The 25,827-nt window shown below is 48.5% G+C and overlaps 2 protein-coding genes across 8 annotated transcripts; both read right to left on the bottom strand.

The window, feature by feature from the left end:
- Positions 1–2,016: 2,016 nt before the first annotated feature.
- On the bottom strand, positions 2,017–3,723 carry il17c (interleukin 17c). Its single transcript, XM_076170760.1, has 3 exons — positions 3,569–3,723; positions 3,244–3,482; positions 2,017–2,272 (listed from the first exon to the last, which is right to left on the bottom strand). Exons 1-3 carry the CDS (start codon positions 3,581–3,583, stop codon positions 2,017–2,019), a joined length of 510 nt encoding a protein of 169 aa, XP_076026875.1. The 5' UTR covers positions 3,584–3,723.
- A 3,658-nt stretch (positions 3,724–7,381) lies between these two features.
- Positions 7,382–24,063, bottom strand: zc3h18 (zinc finger CCCH-type containing 18). Of its 7 annotated transcripts, none has more exons than XM_076170748.1 (19): positions 23,884–24,063; positions 21,739–22,748; positions 20,964–21,048; positions 20,462–20,610; positions 20,117–20,212; positions 19,430–19,572; positions 19,063–19,092; positions 18,296–18,410; positions 17,862–18,136; positions 14,122–14,307; positions 13,855–13,986; positions 13,591–13,689; positions 13,165–13,476; positions 10,641–10,757; positions 9,891–10,096; positions 9,556–9,773; positions 8,952–9,051; positions 8,205–8,301; positions 7,382–7,827 (listed from the first exon to the last, which is right to left on the bottom strand). In XM_076170748.1, exons 2-19 carry the CDS (start codon positions 22,732–22,734, stop codon positions 7,617–7,619), a joined length of 3,567 nt encoding a protein of 1,188 aa, XP_076026863.1. In that variant the 5' UTR covers positions 22,735–22,748; positions 23,884–24,063; the 3' UTR covers positions 7,382–7,616. The 7 variants fall into 7 exon arrangements, with proteins under 7 accessions (XP_076026863.1, XP_076026868.1, XP_076026867.1 ...); XM_076170753.1 differs by having other exon boundaries at positions 8,952–9,048; XM_076170752.1 differs by having other exon boundaries at positions 9,556–9,770.
- Between the last annotated feature and the right edge of the window lie 1,764 nt (positions 24,064–25,827).

Raw genomic sequence — 25,827 nt, 5'->3', positions numbered from 1 at the left:
GTCAGCCTCAGGTGGGTGAGGCCCTGCAGACCCTCCAGAGAGATGGAGGAGAGGCGGTTGAAGGAGAGATCACTGAGGCAGAGGATGAAACAAGAGAATGAGAAGATGAGGGTGAGACAAACATGACGGAGGGGGAAGACGTACAGAAATCACATTTTCCTAGATGGAAGACTCTTCTTCCTCAATTATCCACCGGTCTACATGTCGCAACACGCCATCATTTCCACAGAGAACATGAGATTTCTCCTTCACATGTTGAACCACGACGCGTCCCGATCCAACATAAGAATACAAACAGCTGATTGATTACTGACCCGGGACAGGAAGTTGTCGGGGGAACACACCAGACGGCAGGAAGGCAGAGGCGTTTGGGGTCAATCAGACTTTTAGGTTTGAGGTTTTTAGATGAGGTTATTGTTCCTGGATTTATGTAGAACAGAGAACATTTGTGTCAAAGTTTGAGCTTCTCTGTGCAGCTTTAGATTTCTGTCTTCCACACATTAGAGGGAAATATGACTTTTATCTCATAACTTCATTCTTTTTTCACCTAAGAACTTCAATGTTTGTGTGCATTTTTTTCCTGCAAAATGTTGATGAATGATTTTAACTTTATTCTACAGCAGACAAGACAAGTGTGTGTGTGTGTGTGTGTGTGTGTGTGTGTGTGTGTGTGTGTGTGCGTGTGTGTGTGTGAAATAGACAGACAGACAGACAGACAGACAGACGGGTGAAAACACGCCGTCCCGCTGCACAGGCGAGTTTTCTTTTCGTAGGTGAGCCCAGGGGGACCTCATGGCGCTTCTGTTCCTCCAGGTCTCGCTGAACTGAACGCCTCTTTAGGCCACAGGCGGCGCTGTTTCACGCCTTTTATACCTCGGATTGTTGCCCTTCAGCTCTTTGGAGTTAATCAGTGTTATTTTACCAACACAGTTTACTACAAACAACAGAACCAAACAAAGAAACAGGCTCGATTATTGAAATTTAAAATTGTGTGAGGAACTTTTAAGAAATATAATTTTTTAATTGAAGAACATTCTAAATAAATAGGTTAGAAATATTCAACAACAACAATTCAGTCAAATATAAAACACATGTTTTGACTCCACACGTGGAGATTTTCACGTTTGTCTTTATTTTTCATTTTTAAAGAAGCTGAATTCAGCTTATATGATAAAAACAAAATCATAAATAAATACATTTGACTTCTCTGCTTCACAAAAGCCAGTTGTCAGAATTCTAAAAACTGAAACAAACTAAATAATTTATTATTAAAATATTATTCGCTTTAAATTATAACTTAACGTAACTATACAATAGCTAGTTTCTATGATGACAAAGCATCAATCCACATGTGAACACGTGTTCACGGTAAAACACCTGAAAGCACCACAGGTGAGTTTAGAAGACAAACAGCCTGTTAAAGACTTTACAATAAGACTCAACAGCTGACATGAGCTGCGGGAGGGGCGGAGCTCTGAGCGGAGACACTTAGTACACAAGCGGAGACAGCAAACAAGCGGAGACTTCAGTAAACAGGTAAAGAAGCTGCAGCAGGACTTCAGGCTGCTGCAGTGAATGAGCGGGACTCTGGGTTGTGCTGCCATCATCTGGTGGCTTTCAAGTACTGCAGTGTCATGGACAAGGATTCAGAGCCACTTTGACACAAACCTCCCAATTGTCCCTACTGTTCCTTCTTTTGTAAAGGTTTGATTCCCACAGAGTTTCACGCAATGATCCTCGTGTTGAAAAACATTACAATTCTGTAAAATCACATTCTGAGCTGCACTTTACTGCGCTGTGATTGGATGTTACAGGTCTAAGAGTGAAAGAGTGAAAGAGTGAAAGAGTGAAAGTGTCTCCAGCCGCAGAGCAGCCGCCGTCACCCGCAGTTTACAGTGAACTTGGTGCGTTTTAAAACAAACACAACATGGAGCTCTGGAGCCGCTCTGGAGCCGCTCTGGAGCCGCTCTGGAGCCGCTCTGGAGCCGCTCTGGAGCCGCTCGGGAGCCGTCCCCTCTAGGAGGAGTGGACTTTGGGCCGGACGCAGGTGCAGCCCACCGGGACGGTCACCTTGTCGGGCACCAGTCGGTACCTCCGTCCGTCCTCGCAGAGCTCCTTCCTGAGCAGCAGCCTGCTCTGGAGGACGAGGGCAGAGTTGTAGTTCATGCTCTCCTCCTGCACCCCGTTGGTCACGGAGACCAGGATGCAGCCGGAACAGAGGCACTGAGCCACGGCCAGCCTGGAGGGGAAGCGCGCCAGGTTGACGTCATACCTGAAGGGGGGCGAAGAGGCAAGGTGAGGACATAATCAGAATCAGAATCAAAGTCAGAATTGCTTTATTTGCCATTTAAGTTTACACTTAACGGGGACAAGTGGAGGACACGTCATTGACAGATCACACGCACGCACGCACGCACGCGCGCGCGCGCACACACACACACACACACACACAGACACACACGAATGAAACGTGCAAACGCTCGGGAGCCTCGACATGACGGGAAATGACTCGAGCGCTCAAGATGTTTCACGCTTCATCTGACGTCATCCGTGACGTGTTCATGTATACGCTACGTCATGATAATTGATGAGTTCAGGATTAACGAAACTACAGGAGTGACCGGGAAGCTTTGGCACGTTTGAACCTGAACCAACCAGAGATTACAATGACGCTGATGATGTAAATGTGCCTGCGCGCGCGTCTTCCTCTGCTCCAAGTGTCCAAGTGACCAAGTGTTTTAGGAGACGCTTGGATCTGGATTATCATCTGAATTTGACACCTTTAATGCACCACACTAAACATTTAGAAGAGCTATAGGTTTGATATGAATGAACGTGACCGCTGCATTAGAGCGTAACTGCGCTCTGCAGTGCGTAAAAACATCAGATTGTGCGTAAAAGGCGCGCTGGAAGATTTGCTCTGTCTCTCTGTCTCTCTGTCTCTCTGTCTCTCTCTCTCTCACACACACACACACACACACACACACACACACACACACACACACACACACACTCTCTCTCTCTCTCTCTCCGCACCTCTCCAGGGTTTCTGGTTTGAGACTAATTGAAGGATTATATGAGAAACTCAATAGGACTTCTATCCGCACAGATTCCACATACGGGCTTTTCATCTGACAGAGCACGGCTCCATTCAATGTTTGTGTTTTCTTGGCTTTACGCATTCAGACTTTAGAGATCCTGGCGTGGATGCTGAGGTTAGGGGACAGCAGATGGAGGACTTACACGAATCTCCATGGCGACAGGGACCTGTCACTTTGGGGGACCAGGTCCTGGTAGCGCTCCACGGGGCAGGAGACCGGGGAGTCGGCGCTGGATACGTGTGCGGGCTCCGGCGGCTGCAGGTAGTGGCTCCTCAGCTTCCGCTCCGCTTTGTCCTGCAGCTCATGCTCAAGGTAACACGGCTGAATGGAGCTCCACACCGGGACCAGGAGGAAGAGGAGGAGGAGGAGGAAGGCCGGGATCTGGGAAGAGACAGGGGAGAAGGTGATGAAGGGCTGCCTCAGAGGAGGAAGATGAGAGCAGCTGGTCCTGTCAGTTGGTCACTCACCTGTTTCACGTCCATGCTGCTCCTCTGTTTGTGAGTGTGTGAGTGTGTGAGTGTGTGTGCTTCATGGTGTCAACGCTCTGTATTTATATCGTCGATCTGGGAAAAACCGTGCGCACATGAGGAAATGGAAATAGTGTTATTATTTAGTTGCTGGACTTCCTCTTCCCAAAGACAAAATGTAAGAGGCGCAGAACACGCATGCGCAGTGAGGCAGCGCGTCACACGTCCGCCCAGGGATTTTCTCCCTTGCTGTGACGGCATACAGGAAGAATGCAGTCTCTCTCACATACACGTGTGTGTGTGTGTGTGGGCGGGGTATCTCTCTATCGCTGTTTGTATTATTGAGAAAGATGATGATGATGATGATGATGATGATGAAGATGATCATCTCTTTCACTAAGTCATTGATTAATGATAAATGTAAATAACTGAATGAGTAAATAAAGTGTAATGAAGCAAACAGCCTTCTCTCCTCAGAGGTTAAAGTTGGATCCCAGCGCTCCTGCCAGGAAAATTTCCAGAAAGATTCAGAGTGGAGCTGAGAGGAGCTCAGGTGACGACTGAGCTGCTTTGTGTCTGAGAGCCATCTGTGAGGTAAGAAGCTCCTCTGGTGTCACTTATTGTTCCTAAACTGAAACACACACACACACACACACACACACACACAGGTGTGTCCAGCATGTCCCAATAGGTGAAAGTACAGTGTGACGACCCGAGGATGAATCATTCAAAATTCAAAACTTAACCTGATTAAATGGCAAAGTATTATTTGGGGCCAGGTGTGTGTGTGTGTGTGTGTGTGTGTGTGTGGTTAGACATTAACAGGGGAATGCCTCTTATCATGCATGTCTCTGCCCCGGGCTTTTGCCATTAACTTTCCAGCATTCAGTACCTCTGTGTGTGTGTGTGTGTGTGTGTGTGTGTGTGTGTGTCTTCTTCACCTGTTAATCCAAACTTCCTCACTTACAAGCCTGAACGTGTCATTATGATCCGTCTCTCACACTTCAGTCACATCAAACCAACACTGGCGTGATGTGGCGATATACCAGCAGTCACCATGGTGATGTTAGGGTTGCTGCTCATGTGTGGTTCAATACGTGGTAGGGAGCACCTTAGTGTGACGCCAACCAGGATACAATTCATTTCAAGGGTTTTCAGGGAGTTCATCCTGAAGAAACTGTAACGGCAATTTTGTACACTCACTGTGAATTAGTGTGTATCAGTGTGTATTAGTGTGTATCAGTGTGTATCAGTGTGTATTAGTGTGTATCAGTGTGTATCAGTGTGTATTAGTGTGTATCAGTGTGTATCAGTGTGTATTAGTGTGTATCAGTGTGTATCAGTGTGTATCAGTGTGTATCAGTGTGTATCAGTGTGTATTAGTGTGTATTAGTGTGTATCAGTGTGTATTAGTGTGTATTAATGTGTATTAGTGTGTATCAGTGTGTATTAGTGTGTATCAGTGTGTATCAGTGTGTATTAGTGTGTATTAGTGTGTATTAGTGTGTACCAGTGTGTATTAGTGTGTATCAGTGTGTATCAGTGTGTATTAGTGTGTATCAGTGTGTATTAGTGTGTATCAGTGTGTATCAGTGTGTATTAGTGTGTATCAGTGTGTATCAGTGTGTATTAGTGTGTATCAGTGTGTATTAGTGTGTATCAGTGTGTATCAGTGTGTATTAGTGTGTATCAGTGTGTATTAGTGTGTATTAGTGTGTATCAGTGTGTATCAGTGTGTATTAGTGTGTATCAGTGTGTATCAGTGTGTATTAGTGTGTATTAGTGTGTATCAGTGTGTATCAGTGTGTATCAGTGTGTATCAGTGTGTATTAGTGTGTATCAGTGTGTATTAGTGTGTATCAGTGTGTATCAGTGTGTATTAGTGTGTATTAGTGTGTATCAGTGTGTATCAGTGTGTATCAGTGTGTATTAGTGTGTATCAGTGTGTATCAGTGTGTATTAGTGTGTATCAGTGTGTATCAGTGTGTATTAGTGTGTATTAGTATGCTTATACGATGTGTATCTTATGCTGACCGTTGTTCAGGGTTTCTCCTGTCCAGCAGAAAACCGGTTGTATCTGGTTTTGGCCTTAAGGTCAGAGTCATAATTTGCCCAGTAACAGGGTTCTTCTCAGCGTATTACATTTCATTTCATTTCATTACATCAGGATCATGTAGCAGACGCTTTTATCCAAAGCGACTTCCAATAAGTGCATTCAACAAAGGTAGATAAAAGAACTTCAGGTCACACCTTATATGGACTTACAGGTCACGAGCCTAACTGCGAGCCACAGTTCTTTTCCCTTTGTGGGCCAGAGAGCTAGGTGAGCTTCCTGAGCACACGGATCTCTCCTCCATCTGCAAATGTGAATAAACTTTGTTTACTCCGACAAAGTGACTGATCTCTGCTGAACACTGTGGCGTTCCAGAAGTTGCCACAACACCATTTGGATTCGACTTCAATTCCTTTCAGGGTGAAATCTTTGATTGGCTGAAGTGAGAAAGCAACTGGAAGTTACTATAGAATAGAGATCCATGATAACGTGCAGAGGGCTGAGGGTCAAAGGTCAGATGTGTATCCAGGGTGATCCTCCTTCAGGGTGAGCTTTAGAGGCTTTAGACGTTCTATAGAGTATAAATCATAAGAGACGTCACTGAGGCAACTAACCTGAGAATCAGTTTAAAAGCTGAAGCTTCTGCTGGGATCTAAGCTCTGAGTGAGCAGGAGGCGGAGCGACGTTTACGTTTCCTCCTGTGTGACGAGGTCCGTCAGCACAGACATGATGTCATCCACCACTGCAGAGAGACAGATGTTCAACTGTAAACAGAAGGCAAAAGATCCTTCAACTCCTCAACGTTTACAACGTAGGAGCGGACGGAACTGAGCAGAGAGGGTGAACGGTAGAGACGAGGACAGAACACTCAGTGTGCACCGTGGTGCTGCCAAGCTGGAGAGCAGAAGTGGAGGAGTGAGTATGAAAGCATGACCGCGACCTAATAACATCAGCCCCCGGAATGAAAACAGGAAGTTGGAAATGTGTGAAAGCCTCAGCGGGGGGACGCAGCAGCAGCAGCAGCTTCATGTTTCATCTTTACACCTTCAGAAATCTGCCACACGCTCACATTCTCTTTATCAAAATAGTTTATTTAGAAGCCTTTGTCACAAAAGAAAGATATCTGGTCTCTAACGTCCCACCTCTCACACTCTGAACTAAAAATGTGACACAAATAAAACATCAGTTTATCACTTTAGAGCTAAGAAGAAAAGAAAAGGCTGCAGATTAAAAAAGCAACGCTTCACGCCTGTCACACACACTCACATGTTTCTATGGACAGACTCTTTACTTTGACAGAATCTGATGAACAGGTGTGACAGCAGCGCAGGTCGTCGGGTCGAGACCCTGCGGACGTTCACCGCGTCTTCACAGGGTCCAATACGGAGGTTTAAGAAATGATTTGTAGTTTTGTACAAAGATGTCTCGTGAATGGCGGCGGGCCGTCAGTCAGGCACACACTCCGCACGGCCGAGAAGAGAGAGGAAGAGCGACGGAAGAGAAGAGACGGGAGAGAAAGAGATTCTTGGTTTAATGTGCAGACATCTGTTACTGGACAGACACAGTTTCAGATTCTTCCTTTTCACTGAACAGATCAGAGCCAGTCGGGAGTGAGGAAGAGCGCTGGCCCACAATCCCCTACTACAAAATGGCCACTCCCCCCCCAGCCCACACTCCTTGGTCTGCTCCTCTTCCCCGACACATTCAGAGGCTTACTGGAGCTAAACTGAGCCCACCTGGGAGCAACGCAGCCAAACATCTGAGGGCAAACGAGCAGAACATGTTTCTTTTTTTTTTGGCGGCCACTTTTGTTCATCAGCCACTTTATACGACTTTATACAAGAACCGGAGAACATTTTTACAGGTCCAGTCCCATGTGACGCGTCATCACTGAAGGCGGATCACTTCATCCCGTCACCCTCGGCGCTGCCCCGGCTCACGGCGCCGTGCAGACCGGCGGGCGGGCCAACAGGCAAGGAGCGGCTCCTTTCTCTCTTATTTGGCAGGGATCTTCGCTCGTTTCCGGGCGATGGCGTCCTCTACGGCTTTCAGCTGTTTCAGCAGCTCCTCGCGACGGGACAGCGTGTTGCTGGGCTTGTTGGAGCCGGAGCCCGTGGCAGAGGCCGAGCCCGGGCCGGCCGGCTTACCCGACGGCACCGCCGGGCCTTTACCCGACGACTTGGCAGGTGGAGACAGAGGGCGTTTCCTAAAGACAGACAGGGACGATTACACTCACATCACACTGCAGCAGGAAAGAGAGCAAAACAATAACACACACACACACACACACACACACACACACACACACACACACACACACACACACACACACACACACACACACACACACACACACACACACACACACACACACACACACACACACACACACACACACACACACACACACACACACACACACACACACACACACACACACACACACACACACACACACACACACACACACGAGGAGATGTTCCTCATTTGGACTAAGAACTTCTCAATAAATCACTGGAATGTTCCGTCTGTTCCACGTGATCACAGTGAGAGATTTGAACAGGAGCAGTGACGCACACCCACCTGTCTCCCTGCGGGAGCAAGGGTCGCGGCCCCTGGCCTCTGGGTCGGTCCATCCGTGGGGAGAGCGGGGGTCGGCCGGGCGCCCTCTTATCACGGCCTGTAAAGCAGAAGCGTCACGGGTTAGCGAGGCCGGACGGTGCCGATGGAGGGAAGTTTAAACCGTGTTACCATGGAGACAGAAACCTGTGACCGCTTGGTGAAGTTATTGAACTTCCACAAGTACAAACACGTCAGAACATTTCCCTTCAGGTGGAGTTTGAGCTCTCAACAGGAAGTCATGGATCTGTGGCCCATTTGTTTGGTAAAGGTCAAACCTGCTGCTCTCTCTCCTCAAACATCATGAGGTCACCACAGACCTGTCTCACCCACCTGAGGCTGGGTCAGACAGACCATCTGTATGACTGATGATCATGTGTTCAGACCTGCTTGGTTCAGAGTCGGGGAATAATGTAAACAAACACCAATATGGAAACAATGTGTTCAGCTTCTAACGAGGAGACGTCCTTCATCACTGTTTGTACAAAGATACAGGACGTCTGAAACAGTGGATCATAGTGATAACAGTTCATTTCTACCAACACAGAAGAGGGAAGCTCACATTTCTAATGTTAAGCCTCCTTTAAGGGATTGTGTAAAGAATAGATGTAGCTAGTGAGAGGATGAGCGGACATGAGGGGACGAGAACATAAAGCTGTCAGAGCAGCAGCAGAGTGTTTCTGCCGTGTGCCTGCTCTTCCTCCTCCTCACCTCTGTCTGGAGACATGGCCATTCTCTTGCTCAGGGGCGAACCCGGCCGGTCTTTGTCTGACGGCATGTAGCGCTTCCTGTTGCCTTTGTCTGCCTGCTGCTGGAGGACGACACCGCACATTCAGTGTTTACAACAGTGTTTGACATCTTTGTAACTTTGTAATAATATTAGAATGATCAGGATTTTTCTCCTTACAAACCCGGAATGCCTGATGAAGGCGTGCTTGGGTTAAAAGGTCAAACGTATCGTTTTTTCTTTCTCTGAGCTTAGACTCATTCCACCCACACACACACACACACACACACACACACACACCCATCCACCCACACATCACATCACACTACATCACATCACATCACATTACATTACATCATGTAGCAGACGCTTTTATCCAAAGCGACTTACAATAAGTGTGTTCGACAAAGGAAGATAAAAGAACTTCAGGTCACAAGAAATCCTAAGTGCATTTCCTTCCTAAACCAACAGCTAAGAGCAAAACTAGAGCTAGAGTAGAAGAGTGATAAGTTAGGTACTATGATGAATGAGAGAAAAGGACAGATTAGAAATGAAAGATTAGAAAACAAGAGCAACACACACACTTACCTTGTTGAGGAGCGTGAGTTTGATGTCTTTGTGGGAGCCTGAACCTCCATAGTTTCCCGGTGGGCCCATGTTGGTGGGTGGGGGGTGTAGAGGGGGGCCCCCTCTGCTGCCCGGCCCTGATCTGGACGGGGGGTTTCCTCCTCTAGGGGGGGGGCCGCCCACGTCGGCCTTCCTGCGATCCTCCCTGAAGGCTTCGTCTTTCTTAGACGGTTTCTCTGCTAGGACCAAAGACATTTAGAGAAAGATAATAAACATATTCTTTGTGACAGTAAAACACTTTCAGTCCTTTAAATATTCCATGAGGGTCAAAGGTCAGAGTCAGGCCTCTCACTGACCCCTGGCCTTGTCTCTGCCGTGTGGCGGTCGGTCCCTCGGGGCCCCTCGTTCTTTGCGGGGGTGGCTGGGCGTGGGCGAGCGGGAGCTGGCCGAGGACACGGGGCTGGCCAGGTCGGCGTACATGTCGTCCGTATCGGCGCTGCGCACAGAACTGCTGCTGGACGAGGCCGACGACACCGACGACACGCTGCTCACGCTCAGAGATCTGTGGAGAGAGAGCATTACCTCATCATGCCGGTATGCCATTGAGCAACACGTCACTGTTCAGATAAGCTGCCTGACGAGTTCCGGTCTTGCGTCATGACGACGACACACACCCCGCACGCTACACTGCACCTTCAACACACACAGAAGCTCCTGCTACACACGGGCCTCTGTCATTATGAGATCACACTCAAGCTCTCATAAAGACCAATGACTGCCACGCCACGATGACACAACACACAAGAACCAAGAACAGAGGGAAGGGAATCAACAGGTTATGATGAAAGTGTTGAATCAGTTAGTCGGGACTTGAAGCAGCGACGTCTGAGAGGAAGGGAAGTGTGACCGGGGGTTGGATCTGTGCTGTTTGGCGGAGGCGTTCACTCGAGCGCCGGCCTGCTAGGTGAAGCCTCAACTGCAGCCAATTTGCAATAACATGGCGATGCGCATGTTGCGGTTACTGCCGCCGTCTCGCAGCCGTCTCTGCTTAACGTCCCCATTATCTACGCCGTGCAACTGGTCCACATGTGAATGTGAGCGAGAACCTTGATTTTCTTGATCCGGAACGTGAGTGTGAGAGGGAGTTGGAGGAGGATCTGGACCTGGAGCTAGAACCCGTGAAACTGCTGCCACTTCCACTAACGCTCCCACTCACAGTCCGCCTGGAAGACAGAGACAGGGACTTTAAAACAAGAAGTCAAAATGAAGATTAAAGCAATATAATGCAGCTTCAGACTCCATTTATTTCTTGTCATAGTCCACAGTTTGTCATTTCTGTTGCTTAACATGGTGGCAAACGCATGCATCCCTCTGCTGCCTTCTGTCTGATCTCAGTATGATTAGATTCTGCTTCTCATCTAAAGGTTTCATTCGGCCTTCTGTCCTCTGTTTCTTATGTTGCAGCTTCACAAACAGCTGGGATGGCATTTCCTTTTCTATACTGCAGATATCTTTGCCTTCATGGTGCAGGTTGGACTCAACATGTCAAAGGTTCACAGTTCAACCCTGCTTTTCCATTCATGTGAAGGAGATGAGGTCGTGCATCTCATCGATACCTTCTGGCTGCAGAAACCGGTTCCCAAGTCGTCTTTCTGAAGTGAAACTGTGTGACAGCCAGCAGAGCTCCAGCAGAGCAGCAGAGCTCCAGCAGAGCAGCAGAGCTCCAGCAGAGCTCCAGCAGAGCAGCAGAGCTCCAGCAGAGCAGCAGAGCTCCAGCAGAGACACCAGGCAGAGCAGTCAGATTAGAGAGAGCCGGTGTGTGAGGAGCAGCAACAGGGGGACAAATGAACAAGTTCAAAAAGCTACAGGGCTGCTGGACCACGCAAAACAAGAGCTGGACTGAACCTCCAGCCCTCCATCATGATGTCGCTCGCTCAGCTCGTAGGCTCAGAAGAGAACCGAAGCACAGAGGTCCGAGAAAGACAGAACCAATAAGATCAGAACTCTACAGGTGTACATCTGATATAGGTGTGTGTGAGAGAGAGAGAGAGAGAGAGAGAGAGAGACAGAGACAGAGAGACAGAGAGACAGAGAGAGAGAGAGACAGAGAGAGAGAGAGAGAGAGAGAGTGAGTGAGTGAGTGAGTGAGTGAGTGAGTGAGTGAGTGAGTGAGTGAGTGTGTAAGAGTGTGTAAGTGTGTGTGTATGTGTGAAGCAAATTCCTTCATCGGCTAGTTTCAGCTGAAAAACTACACGTCAAAAGTTTATGGGCCAACAGCTGTGTGAAGGAGCAGAGGATCACACACACACACACACACACACACACACACACACACACCTTTCTGCTCCATAACTCTTCCTCTCTAACTGATAGAGAGATTTGCCAGTGAAACCCTGCCTCCCACACACACTGCGGTGTTCCCCAAACACGCTCAGCTATGGGAGCCACACACACACACACACACACACACACACACACACACACGCGCCCCGTAAACACTTCCGCTCATCGATACCTTCTGACTGCAGAAACCGGTTCCCAAGTCGTCTTTCTGAAGTGAAACTGTGTGACAGCCAGCAGAGCTCCAGCAGAGCAGCAGAGCTCCAGCAGAGCAGCAGAGCTCCAGCAGAGCAGCAGAGCTCCAGCAGAGACACCAGGCAGAGCAGTCAGATTAGAGAGAGCCGGTGTGTGAGGAGCAGCAACAGGGGGACAAATGAACAAGTTCAAAAAGCTACAGGGCTGCTGGACCACGCAAAACAAGAGCTGGACTGAACCTCCAGCCCTCCATCATGATGTCGCTCGCTCAGCTCGTAGGCTCAGAAGAGAACCGAAGCACAGAGGTCCGAGAAAGACAGAACCAATAAGATCAGAACTCTACAGGTGTACATCTGATATAGGTGAGTGAGTGAGAGAGAGAGAGAGAGAGAGAGAGAGAGAGAGAGAGAGAGAGAGAGAGAGAGAGAGAGAGAGAGAGAGAGAGAGAGAGAGAGAGAGAGAGAGAGAGTGTGAGTGAGCGAGTGAGTGAGTGAGTGAGTGTGTAAGAGTGTGTAAGTGTGTGTGTGTGTGTGAAGCAAATTCCTTCATCGGCTAGTTTCAGCTGAAAAACTACACGTCAAAAGTTTATGGGCCAACAGCTGTGTGAAGGAGCAGAGGATCACACACACACACACACACACACACACACACCTTTCTGCTCCATAACTCTTCCTCTCTAACTGATAGAGAGATTTGCCAGTGAAACCCTGCCTCCCACACACACTGCGGTGTTCCCCAAACACGCTCAGCTGTGGGAGCCACACACACACACACACACACACACACACGCGCCCCGTAAACACTTCCGCTCCATGCAAATGTATCTGGTGAAGGTCAACGGCGTCTTTGTTCATTCTGGGCACGCTTCCAATTCACCCAGCTCACTGAAAAATGCCAGCGTTCTCCCACCCACACACACCCACACACACACACACACACACACCCACACACACCCACAAGTCAGCACCAAACAGACTCAGAATGTTTCGGATCAAAGAAAGCAGTCTCTTACACGTCAGCTTGACTCTGACACCAGGAGGCGTGTGTGCTATTGTGTGAAAGTTGAAGTGGTGATGACATCGTCCGCAGACGTACCTGCGGGGAGGATGAGGCTGGCGTTCTTTCTTCCTGCCTTCCCTTTGGTTGGGAGGCTTCCCAGATTCTCTCGGCGGCGGGGGTCTCCCCACGCCGCCTCCCGGCCCCCCGGTACCGCCCCCTCCGCCCGCACCTAAGGCCACACCTCCGGCCCCGCCCTCTCTGGGATTGGCGGTCGGCGGCTTGGCTCCCTCTGGTGGCGGTTTGGGAGGTCGGCCCTGCGGCGCTCCCGGCGGCGGGGGGCTGGGGGCTTTCTTCACGGGAGGCTTGTCCCTGCGGGGTGGGGGCATGGCACCGGGCTTCAGCGGCAGCCTGTGGGGGGGGAAAAGGCACTCTGTGGTTTGTGGTGACAGGCAGGCATCAACTATCAATCCAGCAGTGGATCAATCTAGAAGATGTGTGTGTGAGGTACAGCATCATGTTTACATTGACCCTTTAGGCACTGCAGGGGGCAGCTCGGCTTTGTTCTTAGGGTTCCTCTGTGCTGCTGGACTCGGGGAGGGAGACGTGGAGAAAGACCGGGACCTACAAGGAAAGTTAAGGGAGGGAAGGAAAACGGCACGGTAGTGTTATTCCGCTAAACTCAATGAAATTCTAGATTCCAGGAAGAGGTGTGTTTGTTTCTACTGCGTGTTCCTGCGCTCAAAGCTTCAGCGCCACATTAGGCTGGTAGGTTTTATACACGTGTACCTGGAGCGGCTGCCGGTGAAGGAGCTGTGCTGGGACGAGCGGCTGGAGTAAGAGCTGAACGAGGACGAGCGGCTGCGTGAGCGAGAGCGCGAGGATCCGGAGCCCGTGTAGGACGAAGAGCGAGACGAAGACCTGCAACACACAGAGCACAGGGAGGCGTCGACACACGTTTAACAAGCTGAGCGAGTCCCGGTCCTAGATCCGGCTATGGCCGTTTATGAACAAATAGTGACTCGGTCCCTGTGGGAGCATCTGCTCCTCCTTTACCTGGAGGAGTTGGACAGGGAGACAGAGGAGCCCGAGGGCCGATGTCGCCGCCGTCCTCGCGGCGGGGAGCCCAGCCCGGGCCGTCTCCTGGGAGATTTGGACCGACGCCACGGGTCCTTCCACTCATCCGGCCGCCTCGTGACGGGAACAGCTTCCTTCTTTGTGGGCGGCTCCATCGGCCTGAGGCTGAGGGGAAGAGACAACAATGAACAAAAACACAGGGGAGGATTCATCCACAACATCTACACCGTATGGAAACCTCATGACTGAGAGGAAGTCAAAGGTCAATGACAGGTCAGACTCGCTGACAGAACAGATAGTGTCCCCACGTGTCCCCACCTGTCTGGCCTGGTTGCTATGGTCCTCATTTTGTGTGTGTGTGTGTGTGTGTGTGTGTGTGTGTGTGTGTGTGTGTGTGTGTGTGTGTGTGTGTGTGTGTGCGTGAGAACCTCTAGTTGTGTAAACACCAGAGCCTTGTCGGCACGGAGCAGAGGCTATTTTTATTCTGAGAGTATTTTGAAACAATCCATCTCTTAGATAGCACCAATGAGTGTGTTCACTAAAGTTACATTACATTACGATCATTTTTGCGACTTACATTACATCACCACCCTTCACAGAGGGGGGAGCAATTGAGGGTTCGGTGCCTTGCTCAGGGGCACCTCGGCAGGGGCTCGAACCGGCAACCCTCCGGTTCCCAAGCGGAAGCTCTACCCACTGAGCCACTGCCTCCCTAAAGTTAGATCATATCTACAAAACACGGGACTTTCCAGAGGAGAGAATCAGTGTTTATAAATATGTGTGTAATGTTCTTCAGCTTTAAGTATCCGTCCAAATATTTGTTGGAGGAAATGAAGGAAGCGTGAGCGGAGACTCGTCCTGTCGCTCCATCGCATGAATGACTCGCAGCTATGATGCCATTATGTGTGTGTTATATGTGTGTGTGTGTCTCTTCTTATCCTTCAGGTTGGCCTCTGGATGAGCGGCTCTGTACTTCATGTAACCAGAGGACAAACACAACCTGGAGCCGCTCACCTGTAAGTCCTCTGATTACATCACAGGCTGATTTAGGCTCCACCCACACAGAAAAGTCCACAGGTGAGGTAATAACAGATTAGAGCTGGGCTAAAAATAGAAGCACAACACTGGAGCTAATTTAAGCTGTGAAATACAGCACATTCACAGAATGCTTCCTTTGAGGAAGCAATAAAGGAACAAAGGAAAGGGGCCAAGTAATCAGATAAAGCCACAGCGCAACAAAAGGTCACGTCATGCTGGCAGAGCTTTGGAAGCTTTGTTTACCTTATGCTCAACATAAACTGGTTGACCTTATTCTATAAAGCAGTGCTGAATGTTTCTGGCAAAGAAGCTCTAACCTGAAAGGAAGCTGTGAAAGTGTCGACCACACAAAAACAGAATGTGCTTTTATTCAGGACCTTGTGTTGTGTAAAGTAAAGCGTGTTCAGGTCCTGGAGCTCCTGAGAGTCACAGCCATGAACCGGTTTGACTGTAAGCTCAAGTCCCCTTCCACATGTAGCCCAACTAGAGAACTACACGGCAGAATACATCTGGAAAGACTCCTGACTCTATCTGAATCACGTGTGAGTGCAGGTGGGACCTGCAGGCTCAGGTCAGGACCAAGTTTCTGCTGCAGTTGCAGATGACCGTACAACCCTGGACATGATTTGGACAGAGGGAGGATTCCAATGTGTCCCAATGACTATACAAGGAGCATTGCCTCATTATGATGTCATGTCACTAAAGAACACAATAGAAGGAGAGGAGCGTGACGTGTTGAATCAAGCTCGTTTCCAGAGGGGGGTAGTAGGAACGTCACGTCCCTCATGACAGGTGAACTAGGAACACCTCACTTAATTCCAACATTGTGCCAACGTTTCCAAGTGAGACCTGTGTCAAGCTGAGGCCCGGGAGCCTGGCCACAGTGTGTGTGCCGCATGGAGCGACAGGAGGAATACGTCAGACCACCCACCCACCCACCCACCCACCCACCCACCCACCCACCCACCCACACACACACACACACACACACACACACACACACACACACACACACACACACACACACACACACACACACACACACACACACACACACACACACACACACACACACACACACACACACACACACACACACACACACACACACACACACACACACACACACACGCTGGCACGAGCTGCAGGTTTCACATGCAAACAATGCTGCTGTGAAAATAATAAAGGCACTTACGCAATGTGGACGTCAGCAACACAATCAAGTACTTAGAGAAGATAAGTGGTGTGACGTGTACACACTCCTGACGTTATCAATATTAACAAACACCTCTTTGAAGGGACTATTAATTCCTGGAAGCCCTGGACTCAGACGAAGAGGAGGAGGACTACGACACCACAGCTACACAGTTCAGTGTGAGGCTCAGCCCACACAGGGGCTTTCTGACACGCTGAACTCAAAACTGTTATGGTGTGAAACGTGGCTGCACCGTCTGTCTGCTACCATGTAGTGGTGATGAGTGTTAACACGCCTCAAGCTGTCTGAAGACTAATAAGACACACACACACACGCACACACGCACGCACGCACACACACACCTTCTGTGTGATGCTTCATCCTGTTTTACAACTTCTTCCAAATGTCCCAAAGCAAGTTTGGTCAGTGTGATAATAGGTACTAAGAGAGAAAACCTCATGTTCTGCTTTCAATATGGGCTTTATGAGAAGATCAGAGCGAGTGCACACATGAAGGATGAAGTCATTTCCTTCTTTTCAGCCACATGTGAGGTTCTCTTCATCTCAGCTTCCTCTGAGCCTCAGACTCCAGTGAGCAAATGTGACAAAGAGAGAAAGCAGCAGAGAGCCAGTGTGCCCCTTCATCCCTCTGCTGCATGTGAGGGAGAAAACACTAAGCTTTCCACCTCTGTGTGTGTGTGTGTGTGTGTGTAAGTGTGGGTGTGTGTGTGAGAGAGACAATGATGGAGTCAAAGTGTGTATTCAGACATGTGAACTTAGGGAAACATTCTGGGAATGAATAAAGAAATGAACCAGAAGTGCTTATAAAGCAACACACACACACACACGCACACGCACACGCACACGCACACGCACACGCACACGCACACACACACACACACACACGCGTCAATAAACACGTTTGTCGTACTTTCTTTCATGCAACGTGCAAACATCTAAACCAAATAAAGACAATGAAACACAAGGTCAAACTCCAGTGCAAACTGGGTGTAACCATAGTAACCTAAAGCAGTTCCTACGCCACACAGCCAGCAATGGAATCACGTTTAAACGGTTTACTTCATCTTGGTGAAAACACAACCCCCCCCCAGCAGAGGAACACGCTCACAAGCTGCCACAGGTTCAACCTGGCCAGAAGCTTTACAGTCCCACATTTGACTGTCAACATTATTGGACAGTTAGAGTTGGTAACAGTACGTAACACACGCACAGTAAGTGAAGCAGGAGGGGGAAGTGAAACCGAGGACTTCTCCGCTCTGGTGCAGTTTCTCTAAGCACTTATCATCGCTCACATTAAGCTCCATTAGAATACGAGTGTGTAACGAGCAGCAAGTCTGCAGTGCAACCACTTGTGATTGCTCTTGGATCAGATAACAGAGCGATAACGTACAAGTAAAGCATGACTCCGGTGTTGACATTAGGACAAAGGCTGGACTGCAGAGACAAACTGCATCCATCACACCTACTTTGGCGGCAGGCTGATGGGGGAGCGCGGCTTCATCTTGTCCTCCTCCTTCTTCTCCCTGGCGTCCCGAGGAGGACGCATCCTCGGCCGCTCCTTCTCGTCTCGCTTCATCCGGTCTTTCTCCCACTCCTCCTTCCTGCGCATCCTCTCCTTCTCGCGCTCCCTCTCCCGCTCGCGCTCCCTCTCCCGCTGCCTCCGCTCCCTCTCGCGGTGATCCCTCTCACGCTCCCGTTCGCGGGGTCGCTCTCGGGGGTCCCGGGCGTCTCGTTCTCGCTCCTGTGGGAATGGGATGCATGTGGCTTTCAGGTCAACGTTAAAGCAAAGACGCTCACTCTCATTTGAGTAGATCTTCTCATGTTTTCATATTCTGCCTCCCTGGACTGATGGAATGTGAAAGGTAAAGGCAGGTTTACTCTCGGTGAGCAGGTGACTCACACTGTAGCCGTACGGCAGAGGAGCCTCAGTGTACTGCACTCTGAAGTTCTCATACTGGCCTCCGCGCCACAGGGCCTCCATCTCATAGTCATAATAGGGGTCAGCATAGGGGTCACTGTGGAGGGCACAACACACACACATGATCCCTGTTCTCACTGAGGAGGTCACTAATCACCATGAACTTGAAGAACATAAAAGAGTCAAATCCATTTATGAAGTGAGTCTGACTCAGCTGCCACACTGCAACTTGTGTGTCTGATAACAAAATCCTTAGATTTGTAGAAACTCCTTCTTCCTCTCTTCACTATGAACAGGTTCAGTGATTCTCTACTCCGGTGTATTTCAACCTGTTTTGAGCCAAGGCACATATTTTACACCCCACAAATCCTGAGCCATCTGCCGGCCCGGATCGGCTCGCGGACTAATTAAGTGAAGTTGGATAATTTCCCACGGCACACCTGACGATCTCTAGTCAGGTGATCTCTAGTCTGGTCAGTAGTCTAGTCAGATCTCTAGTCAGGTGATATTCTAGTCACACCGGTTGAAAAACACTGCTCTACTCAAAGCAAAACCCATCAACATGACATGCCCACACCTGCTGTACTCTTCATTCATTCGTTACCATTCCAACTGTCAATCATTGTTCAACAGCAGCACCGAGGTTTTAAAGTTCTTTTCTCAGGGTCAGGACCCAATCTGAGGTTTCATGACTATATTACAGTCTAAAGCAGAGATTCTGTGGAGGAACAGAGGATGATGTCGCTCACCTATAGACGGGGTCTCTGAATTCCATGTCACTGAAAGGAGGGAGACAGAAACGTGTTAAACTAGCATCCAAACACGAGCAGTGTTTGGTTGATCCAGTTATTTAACATTCAATGTAGAAAGAAATAAATCTATGATTATGAACATAAATGTATTGTTGGGGTGTGCTGACTCCTCTCAGAGGTCATTATGGGGTTATACGTGTGTGTGTGTGTGTGATGTTTATGTAAAAGCACCGCTGAGATGGATCAACAACCAAACAAACACTGAGCACAGTCAGCTTCATGGAGGTTTGATTGATGGCTGTGGTGCATCTAATCAAGCAGCCAGCGAGCAAATGAAGGGGCGCTGGGTGCGAGCACGTCTTACTCTCTGACGATGCGGTAGCTGCGCTCCCTGAAGAAATCGTTCTCCTTATCAAATTCTCTCTCGTCTTCTCCGATGGTCACGTTGAAGCGCTTCTCCTCAAAGTCCGGCTCCTGCTCCTTGCGAATGGTGGCCTTCTTGAGCACCTGAAGGGAACACGGGCCCAGACACACACACACACTGGATCACACGTCGTGTTCACACCAGTGCCAACAAAGGGCAGCCATTGTTTCAAGAGTTCAACAGAGCCCAGGGAATAAATGATAGCATCAAACTAAACCAAATGTGATATGATTCAATATAGTTCACTATAAAAACAGTTAAGTGTTCCACATTTTCTCACTTTATTGTCCAAATATTAGAAATTGTGATTAATGTATCTATTATCACAGTGATAAACTGATAACAGTATCAAAGGAGGAATGTCTCAGAGGAGGAACGTCTCTGCTGTGTTTCAGCCCCGCAGCACCAACATGCAGCTTCCTGAACGTTTCCCCAGGGATGCCTTTTACCCTAACATATCTTTAACCGGATGTTGTTTACCTAAATCAGGATCTGGCATCTCCACCAATTAATCAAAGGGATCACATGTTGGCTTCCCTTCTTTGATAAACAATGATCACGTCACATCTTGTATGTTCTGATCTTCTAGCTCTAGCAGGTCTCAATGGCAGATGTGCAGGTGTTCACCTCTTTGGCGTGCCTCAGGCCCCTCTCCCAGGCGCTCTCCACAGGAGGCTCCACTGGAGGAGGAGGAGGAGGGAGCTCCTCCACCGCAGGCCCACCCTGAGACAAGGACAGAGACGAGTCACACACTTGCACACAGGCTGGAGAGCAACTTCCTGACCATTTGCACTCAGATCAGGGCAGACGTATGAGTCATTACATACACAAGACATTTCTTGTCTCCTTTTTCCTTTTCTATGTATAATTTTATTCATGAACTTGATTTAGATATTTTCCACATTATTAGAACTTAGAACAGCCTGACTCCAAACATCGCTTCTGACAGGTAGAGACAGGAGTGAGACCTACCCAGGGGTTATTGGGCATGAGCGGGTGGGGTCCTCCAGGGGGCGCTCCGTTGGGTGAGAAGAGGTCCGGCTTACTGATGAGGGAGTAGTTACCTTTGTCATTGACCCCAGGGTGGATGAACCTACAGTTCATCCCCCAAGTGCAATTTCCTAAAGGAAACACCAAACACACAGCTCAGTTACACCAGACAAGCCAAAGAAACGGAGGAAAACATATTTCAGCAGCAAGAAATAACTACAGGGGCATTAGTGGTTTCATGAAAGAGAATACACTCTTCAGTAATACACTCTGATTCGTTGCGAGTACTCTTGTATATTCTTGAGCCAGTATGTGAACACACTGAATCTAAAACAACTTAGTACGATGGCACCATCTGCTGGAACAGACGTGTAATTACAACTCCCAGCACAGAGTGACAATCCTTCAACCAATCAACTCAAAGCTCAATCACAACAGATACCAGCAGAGTGAAAACACAGCAGCACTCCCAGGCTCCACCTACCTTTGACGAAGAACCTGCAGATGGGCCGTGGCCTGATCTTCCTGTCTGATGGATCCTTGACCTCTCCTTCCTCCAGGTCATCATCCTACACACACACACACACACACACACACACACACACACACACACACACACACACACACACACACACACACACACACACACACACACACACACACACACACACACACACACACACACACACACACACACACACACACACACACACACACACACACACACACACACACACACACACACGGAATCATTACGGAGCATCTAAACTATTCCAATCTGTGCTGAGACAAGATTCCAGGCCCTCTCTCAGAACTTTAAATATAGGGAACAGGCTTAAACATTTAATCTCTTTCTGCACAACTCCAAGAACAAAGAAAGTGTAAGACGCAGGTCACTGAGTGTGAAAGTGAAAATGCACCATTTACTGGTCCGTGACTTCAATAGAATTCAAATATGTATATATATTACAAGCTTTCAACATCATTGGTTAATATTGTAATTCTCCTATTGGATCATTTAAAGTCGTCCATAACAAAAGAGCTCAATAAGCACCGATCATCTGCAGATTGATTGACACATCCAGCTGCTCATGGTGCAGATGGACTGACTGCACATCCACCAATGGACCAACATCAGTACATCACTTGTGCTCCTCCTGAGTGTAAACGCCTGTTCTGGCTCAACCTGACAGAACGGCGTGATGCCTCGTGTCACTAAAGCTCAAAAAGGTCTCAACTAGAAGCTACAGATCACTTACATCGATCTCTCCTTCATCGATCTCTCCATCGTCTTCGTCCTTCTTCTTGTCGCGGAAGGAGTCTCTCCTCACCCTGTCGGGCCCTTTGGAGTCCTCTGCCTTCCTCCCTCCTTTGTCACTGGGAGACGGGGGGAGGATGGGCTTCTTCTCCCTTTTCTTAGTAATGCTGCTCTTGTCCCCGCTCTCCTCCTCTTCCTCCCCCTCCAGTTTAGCATCCTCCTCGTCCTCCTCTTCTTCGTGTGTCGGGACGCTGGGCTCCTCCGGGACCTCCTCGTCGTAATCCAACTCGTGCTCATCCAGGTCCCTTGAAACAGATGCAGAGTCAATCTTCATCTCTCGCACAGCGACAACCCTCCTCTTCCTCTCCCGTTCCTCCTCCTCCGCTCTCCTTTCTTCTTCCTCTTCCTCTCCTGCCTGGTTTTTGTAGTCCTCCTCATCTTCATCATCCACCTCTGCTGTTCCACCAGCAGGTCCTGCTAACGCCTCCTTCCTGTAATCCCTGTACCCGTCTCTCTCTTCTTCTTCCCTCTCCTCTCCGTCCTCTTCATTGACGAAGCCCTTCAATTGCTCTGGCTCAGAATCTGGTGATTGAGGGGTGTCAATCACTGTATCCTCCCCCTCCTCGTCTGCATCCAAACGGCTCGCCCGAGGACCATCTTCATCTCCCTCCATCAACAAAATGGTCTCGTCCTCTTGTCCCACTGCTCTTCCTCCTCCAAGGGGCTCCTCCTCATCCTCTGGGTCAGAGACAAAGTCGGGCACCACCTCGTCATCTTCTTCCCCATCCTCTAATTCTGAACCTCTTCCTCTGCTTCCTTCAGCCTCTTCTTCTTCTTCCTCCACCAACCTGCCATTCTCTTCGTTGACTATCTCGTTGTCTGAGAGGACTCCGTCCTCATCTTCATCAGCAGAATCCAGCAGCTCACTGTCAGACAGGCCCTTCTCCTCCTCCTCAGGGGACTGAGGGGACTGGGTCGGGCTTTCAGGAGTATCCATCGAACAATGTTCTGCTGTAAACAAACAGCAAAAAAGTCAACTCAACATTTCCTTACAGACGTGTTTCAGATGAGCATGAACACAAACATTATGTTGACACAGAGCTCCAGGAGGTGAAGATCAGTTCCGTCAGAGAAAAGTGTTTGTGTTGATTGATCCTCTTAGCTCCCCCCTCTGTGTGTCTCAGACTCACACTCTTCCTCATTCAGACTCTGGGGCTTCTGAGCTGACAGCAGTTTCTCCAAACTTCCATCCTGCCAAACTCTGTAATTCTGCTCAGCCACTTTTTAAAACCCCAAACAGTTCCTACATATGGATGACATCACTGCTGTAACTGTCTTAGCTTGGATGACGTCACTGCTGTAGCTCGGTTTGAATGAAATCAATGTTGTAGCTTCGCTCGCTTGATGACATCACTGTTGTCTACTTAAGTCGCTTGAGCTTCGGTCGCTGTTCGAAGCGCGTTGTTTTCAGATCTACAAGTTTTTTCATTGCACATTTGTCTTCGTAATTTTGTGTTTTTTAATGGAATATTTTAAAAGGGAAGCTGCCTACTCGGGTCCGACCCGCGGAACAGGAAACTTTAACCATGTACGTGTTCTTATGCAGTCATAACAACTTTCTACAACGCCAACAAACTCATATCTGTAGAGACACGGAGCTCTGGTGAAACGGTGTTAATTTATAATAAGATTTAAACTATACACTAATGAACGGCGTCTGCCTTAGCACAAAAGATGTTAGCATGATAACTCGAGACAAGCTGCACATGACCGAAGGTCAGATGTGGAGAAGAGGCTTCACTTCAGTGCACACACAAACTAAACACGTTCAACTTTGTGAACGCCGCATCGCTTCATTAGCTGCTAACATGCTAATAGCTGCTGCGCGCTGGCTAGCAACAAGGCCCGAAACTTATCACCGCGCAGCCCGCGGGAGAGCGAGGCTCCATCCGCCCCGAGCAAACACCGAAAAGCACGGGCGAGGCCGAACCACCCGACCGGTCAACCGGGGCACAAACGGAGCCCCACGACGACGTCCGTGTAGCGGCCCCGGCGGCTCGCTCGGCCCCGCTCGGTAACAATGCGTCCCGCTGAGGCGAGCCGCGGCGCTAACTCCGCCGGCTAGCACACACACATTGTCAATCACCTTGCTGACCTGGAGGTCTTCAAAGACGGCACAGCTGCGATGAGACGCGCCCTCTCCCTCTCACAGGACCGCACGACGCTACAATGAATACGAGACGGTTTAATTCATCCGCTGTAGTGGAGAAAATAAAAAACGCTGCACAGAACAGCGATGGCGGCCATTACATTGACGTCATCAACAGACGACAGAGTGGGAGGAAAAAGCCGCGCGAGGGCTGAAGGAGGAGGAGGAGGAGGAGGAGGAGGAGAGGAGAGGAGAGGAGAGGAGAGGAGAGGAGAGGAGAGACCTGGACCTGGACCTGGACCTGGACCTGGACCTGGACCTGGACCGACAGATTTGTTTCATTCTATGAGAATTCAGGTTCAGATCCTTTAAAGTCGCCACACATGAATGAATCTTCCGCTGCGTTATTCTGTGCTTTGTAATAAAATAAGACGATATTAAATAAAAACCAGGAGAAGAAAACATCAGTGTTCTCTTGTGGACACGATTCTCTATGAAATGACACAAATGATTCCTTTATAGAAACCAAATCATATTTTGTCATTTTGTGACAAGGTGTCATTTATTTAACAAAATATTAAGTAAAACAAATTCAAACAGTCTCCCTTAGGCATGGATTGCTATATGTTGATGAAAAGAAGAGGTTCTGGTGCTTTTGTGGTTTTAAATTAGTGCCATATTGTTTAAACTTTAAAAGTACATAACGTGGAGTTAAGACAGTGTATTTCATGAGCACGACCACAAGATGGCGCCATGGGCTCTTATGGGCTGAGGAGCTCGGAGCTCATTTAAACTGAGAGGCGCAACAACGTTAAGTTGAAAGTCAGTGAATACAAGACTTCCTTTCTAAACCTTCAAAATAATGTGTTGCGCTTGAGACTTTTTAATAATATATTTGTAAAGTAAGTAAAATCCAGAGCATCCAAACTCACAAACTCTTACCCAAAATCTGACCGTCCGTTTGGATGGATTTCCTCGCAAACTAGAACATCTCTGTTGGTGAAACCATCAACGTAACTCTGTTATCGGCCCCAGCTGGTAAAACACGGTGCGGATTGATATGGTGATATTACAAATAGTAGATTTTGTGCTTTTATTTTGAAGGCAAAATCCCTTTCCACGAGTGTGTGTGTGTGTGTGTGTGTGTGTGTGTGTGTGTGTGTGTGTGTGTGTGTGTGTGTGTGTGTGTGTGTGTGTGTGTGTGTGTGTGTGTGTGTGTGTGTGTGTGTGTGTGTGTGTGTGACAGCTCAGTAAGTAGAGGCAGGGTGCAGTGTACTAAAGTGTCAGAGTGAGTGTGAGCTGCTGATCCACCTGAAACAGTGAAGAATGGGCTGCACTTCATTCCATTAAAGACAGACGCCTGCAGATTGGAAGAATTCATATTCTGGACCAAAATGGTTTCCTGCAAGGACGCAAAAGGTAAAATATTTGCATTTATTTTGAAAACAATCAGAATATACAGAATATATGAATGAGAATAGGTGCAGTTATGTGTTGCAATTAGTCAGGGAGGTGAATGAGTGAAGCTGCTGCTATGTTTCAGCTCTGATAGAGGAGGGAAGACCAAAAGGAAGAGACTGAAAGAAAAAAAGACAAGGAATGAACAAAATGAACAAAAAAAGACTCAGATACCAGAAAAGATTCAGATTTTTGATTCTGTTTGGTTTCTCTCAACAGTCACTTTTCTGCTTTTGGCATTTCTAAATTATTCTTTATATTTGACTTTAATTTCATTGAGCTAAAGTCTCTTTTTCCAGCATCACTTCACTCACATCCACAGTAGTCCACCTGTTCAGGCACAAGTCCGAGGTTAGGTGCCTTGCTCAGGGGCAGCTTAGCTCTACCCACTGAAGGAGTGGAGAACGTTATACTATCACCATTGATCGCGACTCCCTGGACCAATAGATGCAGCGTCTCAATGGGACCACGTCTGCAGCTAGT

Source organism: Genypterus blacodes, unplaced genomic scaffold (genome assembly GCF_046128005.1).
Source record: "Genypterus blacodes isolate CSIRO-AG114 ecotype Tasmania unplaced genomic scaffold, CSIRO-AGI_Gbla_v1 ptg000231l_1, whole genome shotgun sequence".
NCBI classification, from domain to species: Eukaryota; Metazoa; Chordata; class Actinopteri; order Ophidiiformes; family Ophidiidae; genus Genypterus; species Genypterus blacodes.
This window is presented reverse-complemented; position numbering and strand designations above follow the sequence as displayed.

What these genes read in the sequence shown, in the direction of transcription:
- zc3h18 (XM_076170748.1), bottom strand. Translation starts at nt 22,734, where the DNA reads ATGGATACTCCTGAAAGCCCGACCCAGTCCCCTCAGTCCCCTGAGGAG. An exon ending in GCCTGAGGCACGCCAAAGAG is followed by an intron (nt 19,573 to 20,116) that starts GTGAACACCTGC and finishes TGTTCCCTTCAG; the next exon opens with GTGCTCAAGAAGGCCACCAT. An exon ending in TCCGGATCAAGAAAATCAAG is followed by an intron (nt 10,097 to 10,640) that starts GTTCTCGCTCAC and finishes CTCTCTCCACAG; the next exon opens with ATCTCTGAGCGTGAGCAGCG.
- il17c (XM_076170760.1), bottom strand. An exon ending in CTGTCGCCATGGAGATTCGT is followed by an intron (nt 2,273 to 3,243) that starts GTAAGTCCTCCA and finishes GCCCCCCTTCAG; the next exon opens with GTATGACGTCAACCTGGCGC.